Here is a 20,916-nt window from a genome sequence, read left to right on the forward strand (position 1 = left end):
AGTTCTTAATTGTGACCATGGATCACAAAACCAGTCATAAGGGTCTTTTTTTTTTTCAAATTGAGATTTATATATAATCTAAAAGCTGCATAAATAAGCTTTCTTGTTAGGAAAGGACAATATTTGGTCGAGGTAAAACTATATGAAAATCTGTATTTTCTGTAAATCTTTGTATTTAATTTCCATTGTATTCAACCAACAACTAAAGCTGGTATGAACTTGTTTGTTCATATTCCTTTTAGCAAGTTTGAAATGTAACTGCACCAACATTGCCTAGCTGGTTAAAGGTTATTAACCAGGACTCTGCATATTTACCAGTTTAGATCTTGAACCGGTGAGCTATACCACTCTAATTCACTTTGTATTTTGTGTTATTTTGTTATTTTGACTCTGATCCAGATTCCTCTATGGCTGGTTTTGTCTCCTACTCTCCCACGAGGCCCAGATATACTTAATCGATCCTCTAATTATCTCTTCTCATCCATGTTCCCATGTCTCTCTCCCCAGCTTGGCTCTATTGTTTGTCTCTCTGTACTCGGTCCTCTCTTGTGAGCTCGCAACTTGTTTCTCTTCTTTCCAACAATCTCCCAACACTCCCCACCTATCAGTAGGTGTATCCCTGCTGAGTGTGATGAGGGGTGGGACTGTCCTACAGTTATAGTGTGGAAACACACACACACACACACACGCACACACACGTCCTGTCTTCATAGCTTACTCTTCATAATCCTGTCTCAGCATGAGGGAGATCAGCTACCGCAACTGCAGGAGGATGAGAGAGAAAGAGCAGCAAAGGAGAAAGAGTGACAGGAGAAGGAAAGATGGACCACGGGAGGGAAAAAAGAGGGGTGAGATGTCGTGAGCGCTGCAAAAAAATCATTGTATTAATCAGTTGTGTTGTTTTGATTTACAGTAAACACATCTAATCATGCAAAGTAATCCAATATTTAAAGATAAAGCATTTTAAGCATATATTTCATTCGATTTATGTGCAAGATAAGACAAAAGTGCCAGTGGGGTAAGACAAATACACTTAATGCAAGATTGATTCTCTGAAAGTCTTACGCAGGCTTGCTTCTCGGGGAAATCTAGCTTGTCTTAAGGATGTGTTTATATTTTTACTGGAAAACACACTGATTGAGAAAATTATGTTTTTGTAGTGCGCAAGTACTGTGATTAAGCTGTGGAGAATGAGCGGTGTGTGTGTGTGTGTGTGTGTGTGTGTGTGTGTGTGTGCGTGTGTGTGTGTGTGTGTGCGTGTGTGAAGGAAAGAGTAAAGGCGTGGGATATCTGAGCTCTGGCGTAAAGCTGAACTGAAAACTGCAAGCCGTCTAAAGCATGTTAAATTTGACCTTGTTTCCAGAGAACTGTGGAAACTTTATATCTCAAGCTCTGCGTTCGCTGAGACATTCTGCCGTTTTGCACTATTGTTCCCATGCAGGGAATAGTTACATCTCAGAGAGATTTATTCTCGCATTAATGGAGTTCTGTTTTATTTACTACAAGATTTTTGATAGAAGTCTCTTCTGCTCAACAAGGCTACATTTATCTGATCAAATAATGTATTCCTGTGATCAAATCTGAATGTTCAGCATCATCACTCCAGTCTTCAGTGTACATGATCCTTCAGAAATCATTCTGATATGAGGATTTGATGCTCAAGAAACATTTCTGATTATTATCAATGTTGAAACAGTTGTGCTGCTTCATATATCGGTGGAAATCATCATGCATTTTACTAATAAAAAGTTTAAAAACAGCATTTATAAAAAAATATTTTGTAACATTATGTCTCTTTTGATTAATGCTTGATTAAAAGTATTAATTTATTTTCTTTTTTTTCTGTTTTCTTTTCTTTTTTTAAATCTTACTGACCCCAAACGTTTGAACGGCTGTGAAATGTAGCAACTTTTCTCTAAACTACCTTAGCTTAAAAAAGTTCAAATGAGATGATCGTTGATATTTACGAGATAATAATTTACAGTTAGATGGTTATTGAAGCAAAATAAAGACAATGTGAGACAGTTTTACAAATAAATAAGTAAAAACAAGGGCATCAAAAATACTAATCTGATTGGAAATTATTGTATTAGCTCAAACAGAACAGAATAAGACTTAAATTATACATTGTCATTATTAAAAAATAGTTGACCAATGAGAATCAAGTTTCTATAGAGCGATGTCATGAAGTAAGAGTATAGAGCTATAAAAGGAAGAATGTGATAAGAAATGTTTGAGTTCATATTGAGATCTCTGATTTTGCAAATTTGAGTTGATCTCTTCTGGAACTCCAGATGAGACAAGCGACTAATGTCTCCTGTCAGGGGAAAATCTTAGAGCCGTCTCTGAGAAACTGAGAGATCTCATTTGTGATTATTATTTTTTCATGTGTTTTGGTTTCAGACATTTTCTGGAAAGCGCAATTGTTCATGCAGACATTAAGATCTTTCTTCAGATTATATGGCGAGGGTCGTGCAGGGATTTTTTTCTTATCACATTGAGTTTCATATTGCAACATCGGATTTGGCTCATCCACTAAAACTACTTTTTTTGCCACATCCATAAATATTTCTCCATGCAGCCATAAACTGTATTTTTTTTTGTTGCTTTATTTCTTTAAAATTTTATGTATTTTTCTTCCTTCGACAAAGGCTTTATTTATCTGTAACTGTTGGCTTTCTATCGAGCGTCCCAGTGGTTGGTGCTGTGTTTTATATCACATTTTGTTTCTTATTGCAACATCAGGTTTGTTTTCAGATTCAGATTTCTTCCTCCACTGCTGGACAAGTTTAACAGTCGCTGCTTTGTCCCCATGGGTTTGTTTTTAATAAAAATCTGAAGTGTCTTTTTTGGTATCTTTCCAGCTGAGTCGTCTGGAAGAGAGATGCGGTTATGTGATGGTTACCAGTGACAGCTTAGATTGAGTTAGTTGTCCGTTCTTGAGCAGCCCTGTCTCATACTGTAAGTTTATTATACTCAAAAATACAGAAAAAAACTGTAATATTGAGAAATATCAAATTTCATACAAATTTCTGTAATATTTTCAAATAACTCTTTTCTATTGTAATGTACTTTAAAATGTAGTTTATTCCTGTGATCAAAGCTGAATTTTCAGCATCATTACTCCAGTCTTCAGTGTCACATGATCCTTCAGAAATCATTCTAATAAAAAAAAATCTTATTATTATCAATGTTGAAAACTGTTGTGGTTCTTAACATTTCTGTGGAAACCATGATGCATGTTTGATGAATAGAAAGTGTGTGAAGGCTTTGTGTAATATAACAGATGCTCCTGCATGCAAGTGTTAATGAGTGTTAATGTTTTTCTGTGCCGTGTCATATGAGCGTCTGGGCTTCATTCAGCTTATTTTCACAGTATTCTGCTTTATAAAATGTGTGTGTGATGGTGTGTGTGCGTGCTCTGTTGGACAGATGTACATTTGAACCTTGAAGGAGAAAGAGAGAGGGGTGGTCGGTGATAAAACGCCATCAGAAAATGCTGATTTGAGCAAAAGCATTCATGCACAACTGCAACCTTACACACACACACACACACACACACACACACACACACACACACACCTTGGTGATGTTAGACTCTTACATTAGTCTTGTGTCAGGCATTTTTCTAAAGCCATTATTTCATTAAAAGTAGGCTATATATTTTTGTTCCTACGACAAAGGAACTGGTTTGCTGTAACTTTGAGTTCCCTAGCCAAACTTTGATTTTCAACTAAAGTAAAAGTTGAGATGCATAAAAGCAAGGATGTAATCAACATCAATTTTAAGAATTGGTCATTGAAAATTTCATTTTGATTGATAATAATAATCTTTTCTTTAGTTGGCTGTTGCTATCTTTGTGATTCACTGACACCCTTCGCAGGGAGCTTGATTGACAGGTGATCTGACCAATCATACTTCGTCATCCGCCATTTTGTCGGACAAAGCAGTCAGGAGAGTTAGTAGATTAACATGGGAGAATTTGAACTTGAAAAAACGGAGTGTACTGACGTCTTTCCGCGGTTAAAACAACATTCATCCTTACGAACATTCATGTTTATTTGATGCTATAAATGAACTAGAAGGAAGAGATGATCGGTTCACGAGCAGCTTTAACTGATGCTCTACAGATCTGACAGACACAAAACGGTATTTATTGTTTAAATTTCTTTTACAAAAATGGCCAAATTTGAAAGGTGAGACTTTGTTTAATATGTTTAATATCAAAAGTAACCGAAGAGTAACCTGGTATGTCCTGTCTGTCAGCGTGTTGTCAGTCTCTGCTCTACGATGTATTTTTCACTGCGTGAGAACATGGTGGTGTGGCGTGAGAGCGGCATAGCTTGTCGGGCATAGCGACAGTAACTAAGGGGGGCGGGGCTTAGCCAAAGGTGAATTGCATTGCATTTAGAAAAAAACACTACTTCTATTTAGCAAGGATGAATTTGAAAATGTAATAATATTTCAAATTATTACTGTTTTTAATAAATAAATGTAGCCTTGTTCAGCATAAGAGACTTCTTAAAAAAGAAAACTTGTGCTTGATCAGTGTGTTTTCAGATTATAAAACATTAACATCTGGATCCCCCAATTTTGATTATAAGTTCACATGCTTGATAAGTTAAAGTTTTGAAAGGGAGAGACAGCTCTTTTCCTTTAATATTTGCAGAAAGAGGTCTGATCTTGTTGTAGACAGACAGTCAGTTTCATCTCATAGGCTTTGTTTCTGTGGAAGAAGGAAGAGAGCGGAACGAGGGACGGAAATACTATTTCTAATAAAAGACTTCCAGGACTATCAAAGCGAGTAGAAAGAGCGTTGGGTCGAGAGAGGAAAAGACTATCTTTCATGTGAGCTGTCACTGTTATCAGTGTGTGCGTTCGTGCCTTTCTGTTTATACTTGGATTTACTGATCAAGCAGAAATCAACTCCATGATGAACATGAAACTCTTATTCTTTCTTCTTTTGGACATTTGTCCCCAATTCTTCCCTTTTGGGTTGCTGATAGTTCAGTGATTTATAAAAAAGAAACTCCTGATATACAGTGCCTGTCGTCTGGGATTGATGTGTAGTGGACAGCATGCTCTGGTAAGTTTGAGTCTTTTCCTGTCACATGTACACACTGTCTTTTAAATAAAAAGTAGCAGAAGCCCAACTAGAAAAGAGAGAATAACCATATCCTTTCCTCAGATATTCTAACAAAGTCAAGCATTTTTCTTACTTAATGCTTTAAAGGATATGGTTATACTTGTGGCTTATTGGGATACTCAAACAAAATGTTTTGGTATTGCCACAGAGCAGTGTTATTATAGTATGTTTTATTGTAGTATTTATTAATACATTGAATTAGCTATTTTTCTTTTTTCAGTTTTAATTTTCTTTGTAGTTAAATTTTAATGATTTTGTTGTCCTTTTGTAATTTTTGTTAGTTTTTATTTATTTATATTTATTTCAGTTTTATTTTTAGTCATTTTAGTACTTCAACTTAAACTAGGCTATAGGCCTGCATTAGTTGACAAGGAAATATTTGTCAAGTTTTTTAGTTTAAGCTTTTAATACTTATTTTATTTCAGAATTATTTCAATTCATTTTAATAGATTTTAGAAGAAGTTGCGTTCATCTTTTCTTCCGTATGTCCGAGTGAAACGGCTTCTGGAACTGAAAAAATGGGCGGGACTTGAATTTGTCCATAGAGAATTGATTGGATGGTTGTGGTTTACTATTGGTGGATCTCATGTGAGTGACAGGTTGCCCCGCCCTCGTGCCAGTAAACGTGACATGTCGCTGCGAGAGGAAGGGGAAGTTATTTTGATTAAAGGTAGGCCTACATGAATTCCGAATTCTAAAGAAATAATGATGTGCACGGAAGTAGTGGTAGATTCCTGGTAAAGTGTTAGTTGCCGAGGCAGCAGATTGGCTGTTATTGATGAGTGAAGCTGATTGGATGGACTCAGAATGAGTTTTTCACTGTGCTGTCTGTGAGCAGGAGTAATGTTATAGGGTTTCTGTAACAGAGCAATCAGACCCGAGTCTCTCTTGGACATGTAAAGGTTTCCTCTTGTACTCCATACTCAGAGTCCACGCGAGTGGAATTACAACGTGCAGGCATGTGATAACAAGTCAAACATGCTTGTGTGTGCTTCTGTACATACAGGGACTATGTGTGTTTTAATCAAGAAGTGTAAGTGTGTATTAAAGATTTGCTGTGTGTGTGTGTGTGTGTGTGTGTGTGTGTGTGTGTGTGTGTGTGTGTGTGTGTGTGTGTGTGTGTGTGTGTGTGTGTGTGTGTGTGTGTGTGTGTGTGTGTGTGTGTGTGTGTGTGTGTGTGTGTGTGTGTGTGTGTGTGTGTGTCAGAAGCATCTGGAGACAAGAAGGTGTGATTTCACTGGATGTGACAGAATGAAGTATTGCTCTGAAAAGAGAGAGAGAAGGAGAACACCACAGATGGAGCCACGCTCAGTTAAACAGTGAACAGTCGGCTATTGCATGTTGTTTTCAGTCCAAAACTGTAACCGAAGTCCTTTATTTAATGAGGATTATATTTACAATATTTCACCTCAAAATCTAAGGAAATAAGTTAGCAATGAGTCTTATAAGAATTACTTTTGAGAAAAAGAAGAATTGCAATAACAGAAATTGTAAAAAGTGTGTGCGTGCGTGTGTGTGTGCGTGTGTGTGAGAGAGAAAGAGAATTGTGATGATTATTATTTGCTGCACTAAATATACTGTATTTTTATAACTGCTCGTAGTTATAACATGGCTCACAATATTGGGCTTGTTTCTCATTGCTAGATGGATTACTTTACCGTGATAAACTGCTGGAAGATGAGCCCCATTAATCTCTCGCACTCTTTCGTTTCTCACTTTCCTTCTTCCCACTCTTCTATTTGCTTCTCTCCATCCTCCCGTTTGCGTCTGTCTCTCAACACGTTTCTCTGCATTTTTAGCCGTCATGCCTTCTTTCTCTCTTCCCTCCATCTGTCCCTCCTCTTTCCTCTTCTCTTTTCTTTCTCCAATAATATCTCTTTCTTCTCCTCATGTCACCTCAGTCAATCTGACCTCCACCCCAAAGCTTTATTGCACATAGTTTGCTCCTTACTGAAGTTCTCAGTTATGTTTCATTTAAGCTTATGTCTCAGATGTTTCTCATAAATTCCTTAGGATAATGAGTTTTTTCAGGATATTAGATATATTTAAATCATCATAAATCAAAGAAGAAGAATCACAATGTTGTCTACAAGAAACAACTGAGATATTAAAGGGGAAAAAAACATGTGCTTTTTTGTCCTATGGGGAAACCTGCTTTTCTTTTCTTTTCCACTCACTCTCGGTCTGTTTTTTCTGTCTGTAGCGTCAGCTCCGAAGGTGAAGCCCATGGATTCTCAGTGGCTCCTGGAAGGTAAAAAGTTGACTCTCAAGTGTGAAGCCGTGGGCAACCCGAGCCCCTCCTTCAACTGGTACAAAGATGGCAGCCAGCTCCGCAAGAGGAAAGACGTCAAAATCAAATCCAATAAGTAAGACTCATCAAACACGCACAGATGCACAAGCAAACACACTACTCATACGTTGGCAGAACTATTCTTGGCATCAGAGGTATTAAAAATACATCTCCCATCAACTCGAGCAGAAGATTGTCCCAGTTTGTAAATAGACTTTCAGAAGGGAGAGAGAGAGATGCAGACAGGAGCAGTTCACACAAAATGAAAACTCTTTCATCATTTACTCGCTCTTATGTTGTTCCAAACCTGTATGATTTTGTTTCTTTATGAAATTATGATGAATATTCACACTGCCCTTTTTCATATAATGAAAGCATAGTGACAGAATGCTGCCAAGCTCTAAATTAGTCCAAATAACTTGTGCGCTATAATCCAAATCTCCCGCAGTCTTATAATAGCTTTGTGTGAGAAATAGACAGAAATGTATCCCTCCTTGCACTTTCACATACTGCTGATTGGCTCACTCTCTCTCTCCTCCCCCATCATGAGTGGACACGCCCCCAACTGCTGATTGGCTCACTCTCTCTCTCCTCCCCCATCATGAGTGGACACGCCCCCAACTGGTGATTGGCTCACTCTCTCTCTCCTCCCCCATCATGAGTGGACACGCCCCCAACTGCTGATTGGCTCACTCTCTCTCTCCTCCGCCATCATGAGTGGACACGCCCCCAACTGTTGATTGGCTCACTCTCTCTCCTCCGCCATCATGAGGGGACACGCCCCCAACTGCTGATTGGCTTACTCACTCTCTCTCTCCTCCGCCATCATGAGTGGACACGCCCCCAACTGCTGATTGGCTCACTCTCTCTCTCCTCCCCCATCATGAGTGGACACGCCCCCAACTGCTGATTGGCTCACTCTCTCGCTCTCCTCCCCCATCATGAGTGAACACGCCCCCAACTGGTGATTGGCTCACTCTCTCTCTCCTCCCCCATCATGAGTGGACACGCCCCCAACTGCTGATTGGCTCACTCTCTCTCTCCTCCCCCATCATGAGTGGACACGCCCCCAACTGCTGATTGGCTCACTCTCTCTCTCCTCCCCATCATGAGTGGACACGCCCCCAACTGCTGATTGGCTCACTCTCTCTCTCCTCCCCCATCATGAGTGGACACGCCCCCAACTGGTGATTGGCTCACTCTCTCTCTCCTCCCCCATCATGAGTGGACACGCCCCCAACTGCTGATTGGCTCACTCTCTCTCTCCTCCGCCATCATGAGTGGACACGCCCCCAACTGTTGATTGGCTCACTCTCTCTCCTCCGCCATCATGAGGGGACACGCCCCCAACTGCTGATTGGCTTACTCACTCTTTCTCTCCTCCGCCATCATGAGTGGACACGCCCCCAACTGCTGATTGGCTCACTCTCTCTCTCTCCTCCCCCATCATGAGTGGACACGCCCCCAACTGCTGATTGGCTCACTCTCTCTCTCTCCTCCCCCATCATGAGTGAACACGCCCCCAACTGCTGATTGGCTTACTCACTCTCTCTCCTCCACCATCATGAGTGGACACGCCCCCAACTGCTGATTGGCTCACTCTCTCTCTCCTCCCCCATCATGAGTGGACACGCCCCCAACTGCTGATTGGCTCACTCTCTCTCTCCTCCCCCATCATGAGTGGACACGCCCCCAACTGGTGATTGGCTCATTCTCTCTCTTATCCCCCATCATGAGTGGACACGCCCCCAACTGGTGATTGGCTCATTCTCTCTCTTATCCCCCATCATGAGTGGACACGCCCCCAACTGGTGATTGGCTCATTCTCTCTCTTATCCCCCATCATGAGTGGACACGCCCCCAACTGCTGATTGGCTACAAGTGTGTTGTGCTGCTCGGTTGGATCCACTTTCAATAACGTTTCTCAAAAATCGCTTACTGCACCTTTAAACCCACTCGAACCAATGACGTTTGGTTCTCGTTTATTTTACTTTTGTCTTAGTCATTGTTTTTGTCTTTTGAAGAAAATATCCTTTACATTTTGTCAATATTTCATCATGCCATTTCATCAATAATCCATTTAGACCAAAATGCCTAATTTTAGTTGATGAGAGTAGTATAAAATTACAGAATAGTTTTATTATGTTTTAGATGTGTTTGAGTGTTAATCATAATAATATCAATCATATTTATTATCATTATGTGTCTGACGTTGTAGAGAGTTGTAGAGAGAGTGATACATAAAATGCATTATCTTTCTGATGCGTCACCAACTTATAGAGTCTGTATAATTCACTCTTCCACTTCTTCGTCTGAAGCAGTTTCTGGTTCAAACATATTCTGCTGAATTAAACCAGTATTTACACCTGCCACTGTGCAGTGTTTACTACAGTAAAGTTGACCGAGTGAATCAGGTATTCTGAGCTGGTGTTTGGAGGGGAGACAGGGCTCATTTGCATATAAAGTTTTTTCACAGGAAAAAAACATTTTAAATATGTCATTAAAGGGATAAAATTAGGGGGACTTGAAATATTACACTGTAATAACTAAAGCTTGCCAGTGGAATTGGTACTGGTCTTCAGTGAACAGTAAGCTCCGCCTTCTTTGATCTGATTGGCCATCATTTTGACATTGACGAGCACTGTTAGACCGCTGAGGCAGGCCAGCCTAAAAATAACTAGGCTGTAAAGAAAGTAACCTTTTAAACGTTGTCATCCTAACACAACAAATAGAGCCGTGCATAATGGAGAGCAAAAAAATAAATAAAAAATACTTACAGACCCCAAAGTTTAGTTTACTCATCTGGTCACGTAATTTTGTGCAGGTGTAGGTTGTAATATTAGATTTATGTTGAATAAAGAAAGTCATACAGGTTCGGAATGACATGATGTTGAGTAAATGATGGCAGAGTTTTAATTTTTGGGTCACAATGAGTGACAGATTCTTCCCTGCTGAATTTGAGCAGCACCAGGTTTTGATCTACCATCTCAAGAAAGCTCCATCTGGTAATTGTGGGTAATTTCCCTTCCTGGCTTCCCTCTCGCGATGGGACCGTGGGATGCCTGCGTTTCAGAGGGGAGAGTGTGTGGGCCCAAACACGCAATGTTTCCCTCATAGGCGTATGTAGGTGGAGAATGGAATAAAAGAAAAAAAAACAAATGACTAAGTTTATATACGCTTGGGGTCTAGATAAACTAGTCTTCAGTGAGAATTGCATAATCATGCAAATGCCTTAATATATGGGAAAGGGGCGTTTTGTAAAATTGGATAAGGGATGTAAAAAAAAATAGCTGAGCTGTGCATGTTGCTGTAACATTGCATCAATGTCATTTAGCCATTCGTAACACAAATCAATAGTGTACGAGTAGCTGTATATTCAGTCCGGATGTCAGCGTCAGTCCGCGTGTAGCCGTTCAATATCCTGGGAACATACGGGAGAATTCAGGGCATCCCGTAACACGTCGGCCCTCGTCTGTTCTCTGGCAAAAAGTGCTGAGGTGCACGTTTCCACAGAAAGCAGATCACTCTAACAGGATTGCCTGTTCACTGGCCCCTTGTGTAATTTTGCAAATGTGTGTGTGCTGAAGCTGCAGATCCACAGTCACAGAGACATGCGCTTGCATCCGTACACACACTTACTCCAATGAACTGTGAATGAAAGAGCTGACAGCGTGGACAGGGATGGTTTAATAATGATGGAGGTAAAGTAAGGACAGAAGATGATACACACAGCTGCCATTTTCTGTGCGTTCTGCTCCAGAATGTGATCCTTCAAGAGCTTTACTCCTCTAATGAGCTGTCCACATGCTGACCCGAGGAGAAGGGCTGAGAGATAATACGAGGATCACGGTGACACCACTAGAGACTCCACGCACGATGTGATGAAGCCAAGCAGGACAGATTCCTGGGCCGGCATCCTTTGTTGGTCCTGGAACAACATTCCTATCAAAAAGTCAGGCCGAAACCTAATCCTGATCTGAATTTTGCATCCAAAGTCTGTGTGGGATATTCCAACTCTGTATCTCTGAGTTCCAACCATAAAAGCTTTATTGCTTGATTGTGATGTTCCTTATTTGAAAGTTGCTTTGGGTAAAATCATCTGCTAAATGGATAAATATGAATGTACACTAGTGACTACAGTAAAGTACACTACATGTATACATAAAGGTTTCAAAAGGGGTTTTCACAGTACCATTTTTGGTTTCCCAAAAACCTTTCAGTCAACAGTTTTCTTGGTGTCAAAAACATTTGAGTAATCTAAAGAACCTTCTGTGCAATGGAAAGATTTAATGGATGTTAAAGGTTCTGCGTGGATATTAAGATACCATTTACACATTTATTTTTATGAGTGTCCCGTTCAAAAGTTATGTTTGGGTTCACTAAGATTTTTTTTAAATTATGTCTCTTATGCTCACCAAGGCTGTGTTTATTTGACAAAAAATACAGTAAAAATTTATTTTGAGGAAAATATCCTTTAAATTTAGTCAATATTTCATCATGACATTTCATTAATAATCCATTTTGTCCAAAATGTCTAATTTTAGTTGATGAGAAAGTATAATTTTACAAAATCGTATTATGCTTTCGATGTGTTTTAGTGCGTTGTTAAGAAAAGAGCACATTCACAACATGATTGACACATTTTGTGAAATATTATTACAATTTGAAATAACTTTCTATTTAAATACATTTTATAAAATGTAATGTATTCCTGTGGCACAAAGCTGAATTTGCAGCATCATCACTCCACAGTCTTCAGTGTCACATGATCCTTCAGAAATCATTCTAATATGCTGATTTGATGTTAATAATTTTTTTGCTGCGTAATATATTTGTGGAAACTATGATACTTTTTTTCAGGATTCTTTTATAAATCTTTATTAGCATCTATAGTTCCATGATGAACCTTAAACACCATGAAACCTTTCCATTGCACAAAAGATCTTTTTTGAAAAGTTCTTCAGCTTATTAAAAAGTTCTTCACACTAAGAAAAAAATGACTGTTTTAAGAAATGTTCTATGAAAGCTTCTTTGGGGAACCAAAAAATGGTTCTTTAACTGCATTGCTGTGAGAAGACAATCTTTTGTAACATTATAAATGTCTTTACTGTCACTTTTATTATATTAACTTTTGAATAGTGTAAATAGTGTTGTCCGATGCTCAGATTATGTATAATGACACGTTAATGCAAAATTTTGTCAGGTGTCGGATTATCAACAGAAACGATAACTTGTGCACTGGTAAACAGGTTTTATATCATGTGATGCAACTTTGCTTTCCTTTCCGAAGCCGTTTCCAAAGTGCCGTTCCATTGCACTTTTCCAAACAGAGCGTTGGAAATTCTGACTTTGACTCTGACTTCTGATTGGCTGAAAATAATATTGTTCTAGGACCAACAACATGGTGATCCAGGATCATGCCCTTCAGGGATGAATAGTAACTACACAAACTCGCTTTTGATGCACTTTTGCTAGCCTTTCTTTTTCTTTACCTTCTTTTCTGGGTTTCTGTAGAGTTCTGTCTTCGCATACCCTCAGGTTTTTCCATTTCTCTCTTTTTTTGTGTCTTGTCTGTTTATGTGCAGGAAAAACTCAAAGCTTCACATCAGCAGAGTGAGACAGGAGGATTCTGGGAACTACACCTGTGTGGCGGAGAACTCGCTGGGCAGAGAGAACGCCACCAGCTACGTCAGCGTCCAAAGCAGTAAGAGCTCCATTATTTCCCTCTTAGTTCCTCTCATTGCGAACGACTGAGAGTCACAGGACACCAGTGCTCCTGCTCATCACGGGACAGATTCGTACAGCATGTGCTGTGTAAAATGTCTGTGCTCTGATATAGACACACGTGCAGTGAGAGCACACTGGGCCTGTCTTTATGTTGCACTAATAGCTGTTTATGTCCATTTCTTTCGCACTGGTCAGATATGAAAGATAGGAATTAGGTTACATTTATTTCAGATTCATTTTATCTACTCTTTTGAGTAGTCTAAAATTATCTCAGCATTTGGAAACTGAGGAGGGCAGTAAATGCAATAATAACCCCTAAAGTATTTTTTTACCCCTTAAGTATTTCATTAATAAAACTGTTAAGAGTGAGGAATCAGATTTGGAACAATAATAATGAAATTCCTTACGATTTCCATCGGCAATGTTTTTGCCTGTGCAAAACTAACTGTGAGTGCTTGTTAGGCTGTTGCAAGGTGTTTGCTAGGGTCTTGTAGGTGGTCACTAGGGTGTTGCTAGGTGGTTACTAGGGTGTTTTGATTGTTTGCCTCTGGTTGCCTCGCTTAGTGGCCCAAGTCAAAACCCTTGATATGGCTCGAGTCCTTCCTTCAGTGTACATCTATAGGATTGTTTTGCCAGTTTTATAGACCATTATGGCATAGAATATTAATAGCACAGCCTCAGGATTTGAGGCCGCATTCAGGGGCCAGATGCATAAACATAGCTATCAAGTTAAGATTGTTTTTTTTAAGAACTAGTCTGACCAACTAGCAGTTAGTTAGGGCTATTCACTCTTACTCTTCAGAAGCAAATTACACCAATCTACCTTTTCATGTACTGACTTAAAAAATGTATGGCCAGACTTGTATGTATGGCCAGAAAAAAAAATTAGATGACTAACTTGTAAGACTAGTCTAAACTTTTGATGCAATCGACGCCAGGTCTGTTTTGTAAGTTTTTGTGTTATTTTGTATAACACACCTCTCTCATCTTCTGTTTTACTTACCGATCTCCCCAACTGCTTTAGTCTCTGGAGTATATCACATCAGCTGGAGGCGTTTGTGTGTGTGTGTGTGTGTGTGTGTGTGTGTGTGTGTGTGTGTGTGTTGTGTGTGTGTGTGTGTGTGTGTGTGTGTGTGTGTGTGTGTGTGTGTGTGTGTGTGTGTGTGTGTGTGTGTGTGTGTGTGTGTGTGTGTGTAACTAATGCGAACTCCATCCAGCCCATCTTAAGGGCAGTAATGGTTGAGTGGTTTGAGATATGGGGTCTTTCTCTCTCTCTCAACTTTGTCCTCCAGCTCTCCACCAAACCCCTCCATTATCTGATGTGTCAGCAGAGTCTCATGGGCACAAAGAATGAATGGATGAGCAAGAGAATGAATGAAATGAAAAAGTGAGTTAGTAAAAGGAATGATAGAATAATTTGGGGATTCATGATTAATCAAATAAAACCATAATTATTATTGTATAATCATATTGATATATAATCACTAAATGTTTGTCCAATTAGTGCAGCCCTACAAAGAAGCAAAAAAATTATAATTTACAAAATGTTTAATTTTCTGTAAATCTGAAAAAATCACAATTATATTTCCCCCCCAAATCGTGTTGCCCTAGAATAGATGAATTCTAAATAAATATAATGTTTATAAATGATTGATTGAGTGAATGAACAAATTAACTGAATGAACCTCTATAGATTCACAAGAAGAACATTTGAAGGAATGAGTAAATAAATATTATTAATAATGTATTAAATTAATTAAATGAGTACTCAAATATTTAGGATCTTTATTGCTACAATTAATACATTCTTCATTAATACAGTGCGTGTGTGTGTGGCGTGTGTGTATGTGTGTGTGTGTGTGTGTGTGTGTGTGTGTTCCGAGAAGTAATTGGCTTATTTAATAATCTGAGATCTATTATGTAGTTAAGTCACTGTGAAAGGTAAAAAGGTCCTTTCAGGATGAGTGTGAGAGATAAAGAGAAAGGGCCCTATTTTAGCATGGTCTAAAGCGCACAGCGCAAGTGCACTTAGGGCGTGTCCGAATACACTTTTGATAGTTTAACGATTCGAAAAATGGTTGGCGCGCATGGTCTAAAAGGGTTGCCCATATTCTCTTAATGAGTAATGGGGGTGTTTTGGGCGTAACGTGCAATAAACCAATCAGGGTCTCATCTTTCATTCCCTTTAAAAGCCAGTCGCTCCCACACCATGGTGGATTCACTATTTACATGGTGGATTTTGTAAGGCCAATAATGTGCCTGAACACACCTCGGTTTCAGACCAGCACGCCCATGGGTGCACAAATGGGTGCAAATACATTTGCTATTCCTACACGCAGGACATAAAAATGATAACTGCGTCAGGCTGAAACTAGCAAAAAACACTTGCATCCCACCTGGCACGTCTCGATCGCCCCCTGGTGGCTGGTCCTAGTATAGGTCATAAACCCCGCCTCCCTGTGTTATTCAACTGGACGTGAGACCAACTAAACAATTAAATTACACTTCAAATATCTTTTTTCCAAAGGTGGTTTCTGTAATTTGCTGTCGTTTTTATCACGCTTATGTAAGTTCAAGGTTTTTAAAATAAGTTTGTTTTTAGTTAGTTACGTGATGCTATAAAAACTGTGGTGTATCGTCATAATTGACAGCTGTGATTGACAGTTTCTCTGAGCGATATAATCACTGAAGCTCCAACAGACTTTTTTTCGGGATCTTCGGAGGACTGAGGAGATTGTATTTACTTTATTTTAACAAGCCTGCAAGTCCCAAGATGTCAGCGCCATATCGGGACACTGGCGGCTTCAGTTCTCACCAATGGAAGAGAGCGTCGTCCATCTTTTTTTACAGTCTATGGTTTGTGTGTGTGTGTGTGTGTGTGTGTACAGTGGATAGTTGCAGATAACTCTCTGTGCTTAATGAAGATAAACTGTGTCATTTTGGCAGATTCTGCACTCCAGGAACAGCAAGCATTTCAGTCCATAAGTGCACAGATTTCAGCTATATAACAGCACAGACACTGGAGAGACTAAAAGAAAGAGGGGGAGAGATGTTCTAGTGGCCATATGGGGGGTCACCAGGGTAGTGTCTATGCAGTATTTGAGAGCCTAGAGCTGAAACGGGACAAAAACTGCGCAAGCTAAAGCAGAACGTCCTTGAAGACGGGTCATTTAGGAGAAGTGTGTGTTTACATCTTTGTGTATATATGTTTGTGTGTGACGTGAGACCCAGCTGGACTCTGGCCTCTGAAATCTTCAGCTGCAATGCCAAGAGCCTGTCAGATACAAGAGCCAAGTATACTTAACGCAAAACACACACACACACACACACACACACACACACACACACACACACACACACACACACACACACACACACACACACACACACACACACACACAGCCGCAACCACAATTGACCCTGTTTGTGCTCTTAAAGAAACAGTGCACCCAAAGATAAAAAGGTACTCCCCCTCATGTCATTTCAAAACTGTACAAATTCTGTGTAAGGAAAATGATAAATGTTAATGTTGCGTTTCCCCTTAAGAAGAAAGTTGAGGGTCAAGGTCCAAAAAGGATGGAAAGTATCATAAAACTACCATTAAAGTAGTCCATTCAACTCGCACATTTTCCAAATCTTCTAAAGCCGTATACACTACAGTTTTTAAATTGATCAAAAGTGACAGTAAAGACATTTATATCTAGTTCAGTCATGAAACTCTTGAGGGAGCAGGCTGATGGGTCCTTTACATCCAATCTGCAAGCAATCACATCATTACCACATGGTGCAATGAAATTGCTTGCTCAACATTTAAATATTCTGGTTCATTGTTTACGGTAGGCTAGTCCTGAATCCTCCACCTCCCCCAGCTCCACCTGTCTAGATCTGCTACAGGATTAATGTATGTCTATTCATGCAGCAGCGTATCTTACATTCTCACAGCAGTGTGTCTGCGTATCTATTAGCGGTAGCAAGTCCATACTTGCTTAGCAGCGTAACATATGTGGCCAAATACATTAACATTGCCATATTCAATAACATGTTTAAACTATTCAGAGAGTTGTCATTATTGAAATATTATTACAAAAGATTTCTATTTTAAATAAAAGCCATTACTCCAGTCTTCCGTGTCAAATGATCCTTCAGAAATCATTCAGATGATTTACATAAAAACAGTTGTGCTGCTTCATTTGTGTAAAAACTGATTATTTAACAGGATCCTTTGAAAAGAGCAGCATTTGTTTGAAATGGAAATCTTTTGTAATATCATAAATGTCTTTACTGTTTACAATTTAGTGCATCATTGCTGAATAAAAGTATTAATTTCTTTTAAAACTGTATTGTATATGGTTTTAGAAGTTTTGGAGTTGTGTGGACTACTTTTATGGTCGCTTTTTATCCTTTTTGGACCTTTACAGCCCTTATATTTGTAAGGAGAAAAGTAGCATTAACATTCAAAAAATGTCTCACAAAAATCATATAGCATGACAACATTTTAATTTTTGGGTGAACTACAGGTATAAGTTTGATAAATGACCCCGGTCTTATTTTGCATGATTAGTGCACATAATTTCGAGATAAAAATGCCTGCTTACATTTACATTTTACATTTACATTTACATTTACATTTAGTCATTTAGCAGACGCCTTTATCCAAAGCGACTTACAACTGAGGACTACAACAAGCGAGTCATCGTGAAGAAGCAAAAATAACGCAAGAAGTGCTCAAAATACAAAGTTCTGGAATTGCTTAGAGTAGCATAAGCCAAAACAAGGGAGGGTAAAGGAGAGGTTTTTTTTTTTTTTTTTTTTTTTTTTTTTTTTTTTTTATGTCAAGTGCTCACGGAAGAGATGAGTTTTCAGTTGTCTTTTGAATGTGGTCAGGGATTCTGCATTCCGGACGAGGGTAGGGAGATCATTCCACCAGCAAGGAACCGTGAATGAGAATGTTCTGGAGAGTGATTTTGTGGCTCTCTGTGATGGTACCACGAGTCGTCGCTCATTGACCGATCGCAGGCTTCTGGTAGGGATGTAGACTCGTAGGAGCGAGTGAAAGTAGGAGGGAGCTGAGCCTGTGGCCTGCTTTCATAATCTTAATCATGATGTTATCACAATAAATAATTTCTTTTGTCTCTAACATAATAGAAATTCAGTCTTAGAGTCAGATAAACTAATAATATCACAGCCTTAAAGTCACTATATCCAATCTAAGTGAAAGTACTGGACCCATACACACACACACACACACACACACACACACACACACACACACACACACACACACACACACACACACACACACACACACACACACACACACACACCGCCTGGGGAGTGATTGGGGGTTAGGTGTCTTGCTCAAGGGCACCTCAGTCATTTCCTGCCGGTATTGAGAATCGTACCCGCAACCTTCGGGTTACCAGCCTGACCATTAGGCCACGACTGCCCCCTATGTAATGTCGATGAATAAAATGTGCCACACTGCATTATTTGGCAGTGAATATTTTATTCAAGTCAGAAATACATAATGTGAAGTCACCTTCATTTATATAGCGCTTTTAACAGTATCGACAGTATAATGGAAATAAAATGCATAGCAGATTCCTTATCATGCATCTATATGAATGAGCGAATCTCACAAAGGCACATGGACACAGGTCATATTAAGGTCATATTAAATTGATGATTCTGGATCCAGTGTTACCTTTGAGATGGATGAGGAATGAGTCCACCGTCCAGAGCTCAGCACTGCTTCAGCTAAATGAGTGTGAGGCAAGCGCAGACATGAAACACACTCCTGCGCACGCGGCTCTGCCTCACCCCTGCCCCTGTACTATATACTGTCTATGGGGTTTTTAAATAGTTTGTGAAAAAGTATGCTATATGCAACGGTAAATGGTTCAAACTGTTTTTCACATGACCCCGGTGCGTATGTTTAATACACTGAAAACAGAAGATCTGGTCGAGTGCATTGTGGCATGCAGAATTCATACATTTTTGTAATGCAGACCAACTACTGGTAATTTGACTTCACAATCAAACTGTCATACTATTTTATATATATATATATTATTATACATAAAATAACTATATATATGCTAATACTTTTTGTCTCCTTTATAATAATTGATAATTTCCTTATTTTGGAAGTTGAATTATAATAAGGAACCTGCCAAATAAAAAAAAGTAAATGCATACAAAAATGTGTCTGTGCAAATGAACAGTATACACACTGCACAGCACTTTCTTTCAGCAGTACTTTATAGCCTCTTTTTTAACCCACGTTTTTGTCTCTCTCTCTTTCCCGTCAGTGGCTCTCCTTCCTGATAATCTGTCTCCTTCAAATCCCCCATTCCTCCACTTCCATTCACTCCCCTCTTCATTAGCCTGTCTCTCCTTCCGTTCTGCATGCAGTTGTGCAGCGTGTGCATGTGTGTGTTTCTGCGTGCATGTGATCGCTCTCGCGGTGGACATGTCTGTGAATGCTGTCTGAATGGGTAGTGCCTGTAAGTGGTTCGATGTCATTGATCGGCGCCTGGTTGAGTAGAGTGGATCAGCAGCCCCGTACAGGCCCCCGTGTGACTTACGGCCTTCCCCGCGACCCCCCTCGCTGGGGTGTGAATCATGTTCTCCTGCCTGTCCACATCCATCCGTCGGCTCAGAGCCAAGGCTAATGGAGCTAATATCCTGCCACACCAGGATGGACTACGGGACGGAGGGAAATATGTGCAGTCTTTAAAAGCCTCCTTTTAAAGCGGAGAACAGATGCACTGCTAGTGCAGCACCTGATCAACATTATTGTCTTTTAGACATAATAATCTATCTACCTGTTTAAAAAACTGATGCTATGTGCATTTGAATTCATTTTAGTTGTGCTTTATCACATTTAAATTCACATTGCAATTCTGTATCATGTTTGCTACCTCAAATCCAATTCAAATTCAGGAACTGAATAAAACATTCTTAGTTCAATTCTTAATACCTCCTCAGAAAACGTACAAATCTATTCCTCCTATAGTGACGCTTCACTGTGCACGTTCAGTTCAGTGGATATTAATGTTTTTTTAGTCGGGATCAATTGCCATTTGTGATGGCTGAATCTGGATTTTTAATAAAGAGTAGAGTAGTGGATTTAAATTTGAGCATTAAGAGCCAGATTTAGCAGCTTGCTCCAGCAAAAACCCTCGATTGACCTTAGATGTCAGGATTTACTAAAGATGCCAGTGAAGAATTAGCAATGAAAAGGCGTGGATAGATACTTTTGTGACTGGCCTTATTGCATATGCATTTGTAGAAGTTTACCTCTCAGATATAAAATTTATGGGAGGAGAGTATATAAATGAATCAAGCAACATGATTTACTAAGGTTTGCGGTAGTCAATTCAATGGTATTTGCGGCATTATTTAATGTCTTGAAAAAGCATGCATTAACCGATTCGGCGCCTGACATGGCTGTGATAGTTGAGGAGGCAGAGAACAGACAGTGCTGATAGAAGGGTGAGCCTTTCGTGTTCATTTATTTGGAATACCAGAGGAAGAAACATATTATTTGCCCAGCCATATAATTTTTAGTTGGCTGCTTCTGTTGTGAGTAGATTACCCGCACATGATTATCATAGGCTTTGCTTGTTTGCGGCCCTACACTAATTTGCGCTGCTCTTTGTAGATTGCATTGGTCATAATGAAAATGAACAGGCTGCGTCTGTGTTCTTTAATTTGCGCATTTTGTCAGATTTTTCCATTCCCATCTATG

General features: G+C 39.5%; 1 protein-coding gene across 2 annotated transcripts in view; it reads left to right on the forward strand.

Moving 5' to 3' along the window:
• nrg2b (neuregulin 2b) overlaps positions 1-20,916 on the forward strand; it is a 73,100-nt gene that overhangs the window by 23,251 nt on the left and 28,933 nt on the right. For both annotated transcript variants that reach the window (XM_079631355.1, XM_079631356.1), the window contains 2 exons: positions 7,350-7,512; positions 13,022-13,140. In XM_079631355.1, coding sequence (XP_079487481.1) covers positions 7,350-7,512; positions 13,022-13,140 — 282 coding nt within the window. The remainder of the gene's footprint in view (positions 1-7,349; positions 7,513-13,021; positions 13,141-20,916) is intronic.

Source organism: Phoxinus phoxinus, assembly GCF_949152265.1.
Source record: "Phoxinus phoxinus genome assembly, chromosome: 12".
Taxonomy (NCBI): domain Eukaryota; kingdom Metazoa; phylum Chordata; class Actinopteri; order Cypriniformes; family Leuciscidae; genus Phoxinus; species Phoxinus phoxinus.